Source organism: Cantharellus anzutake (assembly GCF_015039405.1).
Source record: "Cantharellus anzutake strain C23 chromosome Unknown EI90scaffold_10, whole genome shotgun sequence".
NCBI lineage: Eukaryota > Fungi > Basidiomycota > Agaricomycetes > Cantharellales > Hydnaceae > Cantharellus > Cantharellus anzutake.
The window spans coordinates 250,315-256,314 of record NW_024066960.1 but is presented as its reverse complement, the minus strand read 5'-3'; the positions used below and the strand labels follow the sequence as shown (position 1 = coordinate 256,314).

General features: G+C 50.0%; 1 protein-coding gene across 1 annotated transcript; it reads left to right on the top strand.

Moving 5' to 3' along the window:
* Positions 1 to 4,876: 4,876 nt before the first annotated feature.
* Positions 4,877 to 5,842, top strand: EI90DRAFT_3043972 (uncharacterized protein; the record flags this gene model as incomplete). The annotated part of the gene is made up of 4 exons (XM_039059301.1): positions 4,877 to 4,936; positions 5,024 to 5,119; positions 5,224 to 5,565; positions 5,699 to 5,842. The coding sequence occupies exons 1-4, from the start codon at positions 4,889 to 4,891 to the stop codon at positions 5,840 to 5,842; spliced, it is 630 nt and encodes a 209-aa protein (XP_038919549.1). The 5' UTR covers positions 4,877 to 4,888.
* Between the last annotated feature and the right edge of the window lie 158 nt (positions 5,843 to 6,000).

Here is a 6,000-nt window from a genome sequence, read left to right as displayed (position 1 = left end):
CCTTCAGAGAAAGGAACGTAGGATCAGTGGGATTGGAGTCATCATCGCGCCTAAGGGGGGAGGGAACCATGGCGGAACGGGCCTCGGACGGTAACCGAACGTCGGCGCCCAAGACATACCGCCAGAGGATCTCCTTGCCGGACTTGAGACTCACTCAAGCACCTTTCCCCATGTCCATCCCGGATGCCAACGGATCTTCCTATAACCTCCAGTCGCGGTTGTTCGTTGTTGTCCTGTGAGTGCGAGAACTGTCAAAGTAGGCCCTCGGTATGGCGATCCCACGGGCTCGACAAGCGACGACATCGGTCACGGTTTCATTATGTCCCAAAAGCATCACTTGCGGGATGAATATCTGAACAACAAGAATTTTGTATCCGTACAGAATTGGTCGGTGCCGATGACTCACCATGCCCCTCGGCGCCAAGCGGCCCCCCTCCATGAAAGCATTCATATCCACGGGAACCAGGCATGAAGACGTCGAAATTCAAGTGGCCGATACAGTCTCAAGAGGGCAGTGTGTCCCATGGTCGGTCGTGAAATGTAAGTTCATACCTGGCATATATATAACCTTAATAAGATGCCACTCCTTCCGAGCAAATTCTAATGTCCACACCTTAGTATCTGGCTTGGGATGGGGCACCTTAGCGGGACCCGCGCAGGCCAACTGATACATGTCCCAAGCTACAGCTCGAGACGTACCACCTGGCAGGTGCCTGCGATAAGGTATGCTTGAACGAGCCCTCTTGTAGGCTGAACGCAACATAGAGAGCCTGAACATTGACACGCGTCACAGAAGTCTTGCCGTATGAACCGTTTGTGCTTTGGTCGCACGTACGAAGAAAGATTACGTATGCCATCCAATCAGATAGGGGGGGGGGTTAGCCGCGCGGCAATGACTCGACATGTTGGATGGGAGCTGGCAAGGATGCTGGTGTTAAAGCAGGTATCACAGTGAGTGGGCACGCATGCGGTTGCTTTCCAGGTGGCAGGGGAGGATGCAGGAACAATGGTCATAAAGATATGAAATGCCTACGCTTCCTAAAGGGGTGGGATGGGCGAGTGATGTAAAAACAGGTTCCTTGACTGCCGGTAGCTTGGTTTGAGGTCTTAGGGGCAGATAGTTGTAAGCGCAACGGAGTTCCAGGGGAAACAGTGAGAGGCTGACTCAGCCTGAAGAGGTGCGACGAGAGTTTCGGGGCTATTAACTTGAGGCAGGGGCTGTTGTCTCCCTGGCCACTGCAGGGAATGTATGTTGCGACGCTTGGGGAGCTTGAGGCCACCCGTATGATGGCTTATGTAGTATGAATGGTTTACCGTAGTAGTCACAGTACGGTACGGGGTGGAATTGAATGCAAATGTGTATGGCCGTGTCAGGGCGCCAAACTATTGCTGTTCGGCGCCACAGTAAAACCCTCAATCGCAGTGGAAAGGCATCCCCATCCGCGACATTGGGCTATATCTGTCAGACAAGCAAGGAGCCGTTTGATGGATAACCTCCGCAGTTGCGCAGCAGAAGTACTCCAGTCCAAAGGGGGCGAATACCGTCGGGCCTATGTTGAGTTGTAGATTTCCGGGGGAAAAAAACGTTGAGCTCGTTAGCACCAGATTCGACCACGTCCGCAGAGTGTAAGGGGAGGGTTAGCTAGCCGTCGCCATATAAACTATAACTGTATTCAGAATTTGAACTCGATTGAATACTTTTCCCTTATCCTTCCTTATAACCATTCATAGGTCCTGTGGTCGTCGCCTCTGTAAGGGATGATCCGGATTGCCCTACGAAGCGGGGTTCGGCCTTCCATTCGTGCTGGTTGTACTGAGAGGGAGCCGAATACCTATAAGGAATCCTAAGACAAAACTCGCTTACCTGTAAGAATCCAGGAGTAAAAAGAAACGGTAGCCTTGACACCAATAACTCCGGATGGCCCCGTACGAATCGAACGTTTCTGATAAATCTGAATTAATGTAAAATGCCTTGAGCGAGGACATCAACCTTGATCTGTGCTTTTATTATTGCTTGACGGATAAATTGTTACTAATTTCCACGAACGTACCATTTTTTTTTAGTCCGAGTATCTCGAGATGGGAGCTTTGTCCTTGCGGCAATTACAATAGTTGCTTCTGGTCCTCATAAGTAAAGGTATGACCCTGAAGTCTTGCTAGACCACATTTGAGTGAAGAGGTGGAGCCACTAAGGGGGGGATTTCTTATCACATGTGCCGTTTTGAGGGATTTATTCTATACCACCCCATCACAACGAGTCCACAAAATGATTCTCCTATTCATCTATCCGCGCTTCTCCCTGTCCTGCTCCCTCGTGTTTTGAGCAACATCGAACTTTCGTGGAGAGGGTGCCCTCAACTTGCAGGTCGCGTCATCGCGCAGTCTAACCACTATGTCTCAGGAGACGAGAGCGGCTTCTCCCCGAAAAAGTTGCTCGTAGAAGGGGCCGGAGCCCAGAGACGCTCCTTTTGTTAAGGACAGGTTCCGAAGACAAGTTGGACTCGTGTCCTCCCTTCTGCCAGGCCTAATTTACACATGGCCGTCGTACAGGTCTAGTTGTACCACGCAGAGACCCAGGCCAATCGCCAGCCGAAGTCAAAAGAATTGTCTTGTCAACGCGCATGGCATGTAATGGTTGTGCTTGATGTCTATTTGAGTTGGGCGACAGAAACTGCTGGTGCTTGCCTGTTGATGGTGAGTACTGGCGACAATCTAATTCTGCAAGCGCCTGCGCCCCCACCCCCCCGCATGATCAGGGCCAAACAATTTCCAGCAGCCTCGTACGTCTATCATCAACCCCAGTCACTCGCCCATCTTAATCCCTGATATCAACTCACCAGGTCCATCTTGTTTATCCCCACACACCAATGCACCATTACTCTGCTAGTCGCTTCAGAACGGAAGTGAGCGCACTGTACTGCTTCTAGGTTTTACATTGGGGATCTGAAAATGTTGGACAGAACTGCTTGACATGTTACAAGGTCAGTCAAACTATAGAGAACTTGTACTGGTCAACATTCTAATGCAGTGATTGGAACTCCCACAGACCATCAGAACGAGAGACTGGTTAACCCAGAATTGACAGATGATCCCTCTATCGTGCCCCGACGCGACCCGATGACCACCCAACTCCTGTATCATCTTCCACAATCCCTATACTTGTCATATTCCCCACGACACCACTAGCCAAGTGACCGTGCAAACCACTTCCGGCCATTGGAATGATTTATCAACGGAACTTACTCAGGTATAAACAAGACAAGGCATATACCTGTCGTTAGCGGAAACATAGGTAACATCCGTCATCTGTGTGTCACGAAATGAAATCTTCAACAATTGGATCAGTGGGTACCTGATTGGGTGTCGAACGCATCATTCACTCTCCATTAAAAGCATATGGCAGAAACTATGAGGGAGGTGGAGATACGAGAAATCCCGCGAGAAAGTCACAGGTAAGTTCATTTCAGAAATGGGGTTTTTCGAAAGTCGCTAACTCAGGGTTGGCTGTGGAGGTCTCATCCTCCCCGCACCACCAACAGCTCCGATAAAGAAAACTGAAATGGTGAAGCCAGGATGAGACCACGACCATTCCGATTACACGAGAGATCAGAGGTTCCATCTACAGAGGCATACGCCTCGTGTACACTATTGAATCGCTTCGAAAGTTTGGTATGATCATCTATGGTAGGTATCACCCCTGCACTTAGTCTGCTGGCATCATATCTAAGCTCTCTTCCCATAGCAGCTATCCAACTATCGGCGGACGCGAATACGGCTCTTAACGCCGGCGGTTCAGGGTTCACCGGGCAAGATTCTAGATCAGTGCTATACAAAAGGACATAGAGTTCGCCAATAAGCGAAACCCAATAGACAGTCCGCCCGACCTTTCAAAATAAGAGTGAGTGAGGGCCAAGCTCCAAAAATGGTCAGAAGCTCAGGCGTAACTCAGAGTCACGCCATCATTCTCCTTGCGGCTGCAATATCGTAGCGGAGTTGGCCGAACCAATTGTCTGTATTGTAACGGAGTTGTCCGCATTATATTGTTATTCTATGTATTTGGAATTGGTGCTTGCGCTTCACTCAAGGTTTACTGCACCAATAAGTAATATAATAAGTGAACCCTTGATCGCAGAGCACGGAGACGCTGAGTCCCAGCTTCCTGGGCTGTGTATTTACACAAATTGGATTCATTGATGTCGATGCGTTCGAAATTCAATTTCCGCCGGTTCGAGTTTGATGGTCACCGGTGACCGGGCCTGCCAGTCTATCCATCAGACTAATTAAGCCGAGCGCCCCCCGTTACTTAGTATCCCTCACACATCGAAAAACAGTGATATTACGAAACCCTGGTCGTATTTGTATTTAAATGCTTTGCCCACTCATTACGATTGTCCGCCCAGCTGCAGCCCTGACTACACACAAAATTAGAGAAATGCGCGGATTTGTAAACCTCATTACGAACCCCCAATATGTCATCCATTTCCTTAGGTGATATGACCATCTTCGGTGATTCCTTCCTCTCAATCGGCAGCAGCGCTAGTAATTTGCCAGCTCTATTTCTAGCAAAGATATCTGTTCTGCGTGTTCTGCGGACGTAGTATTTTCCTGAGGGTGAGAAGACCCAAAAAGGTGGTGTGCTTCTTTTTCCTGGGATGACGTTCGGGGGTGAGATTCGCAAAACAAATCCGGTATCCCCCAATTTATGCGTACCAAATCAGTCATAAAGTTGCATCACATTTCATGAATTTTTTTCCAATTGCCCATACCAGAAAATACCAAACGTTTCCGTTCTCCTCCAATTGAACCCAAGGATCGACCACAGCATGCCTGGAAATAAAAGGCGCCCCTCTTCCCCCTTTCTTACGCATCCTTGCCACTTCCTCCCCTCATGCCAACACAGAGGTCTGCAAGACGCTCTCAGAGTAGCCAGGGCTGTGTTGCCTGCAGAATACGAAAGAAGGCATGTTGTTTGGCACCCTGGGGCACTCATCAGCCGTCAACGGTACATTTCTTCCGACATTAGCGATGTGTACATCTGGACGGGGAGAGTTGTGTAGCATGCGAACGGTTTAGGCTCCAGTGCGTGCCAATAAAGGGCCCAATTCGATCAACAACTATTGTAAGCAACGACCATCTCCCTCACGTTCATGTCTGCTGTGGTTACCCTAACACATCTGGCCACGGGATTAGACGTTGAAGCTTAAAAGGGAAGCCGCTAAGAAGCAAGTACGCGCAGCAGTACGCACCTGGCGACTTCGATGCGATACAAGCAGGGGTGGGCTTCTGTCAGACCGGTTTTCTTGGTTCGCTTGTGACACCATCTCTTCAGTTATACTCCCTGCCGTCCAAGAATTAGCGGAGCTGCACGAGGAGCATCGGACCAGTGGGGGTGACGACGACATTGGGCCTGAAGTCGGGGAAGAAAGCTCTATGGAGTTCCAACCCGAGTTCCTCGCCTCTCCGAGCGTGGTCTTTCAAGATATTTTTCCAGAATGCACGCCTCATGACGTGGAGAGACCCCCTCCTGGACTCAAGATACTGGCTGAAGCACTCGGCCTGACGCTCGTCCCCGATACTGGCGGGCCATCCCCTAACCTCCACCCCCACCCCGAGACGATCATGGTTCCCGTCCCTCATCCTCACGATATTAGCGCATTTCTCTGGGACATATACCTCGGCGTCCACACCCTGGCACGAGACTGGGGCTACTGCGCGGTGCCACCTGAATCCTTTGAGTGACATATGTCGCTCCGGCCTTCGTCACCAGGAGCACACAATGATTCGCTCCGCTGAAACTGGGTGGTTATACCGATCTATTGTTATGAGATGTCAATGGCTGTGAAACAGGATCCTTGGTAGGATAAAGCGCGACAAGTGTTCTGTGTATATAGTTGAGGCAATGTCATCACACGGTTTGAATGTGCCATAGGGCCAACAGGATTTTGACAGCTTGTTCAAGGATGCTGCAGCAACTGGAGGCTCCGAAATGATTCCGACATG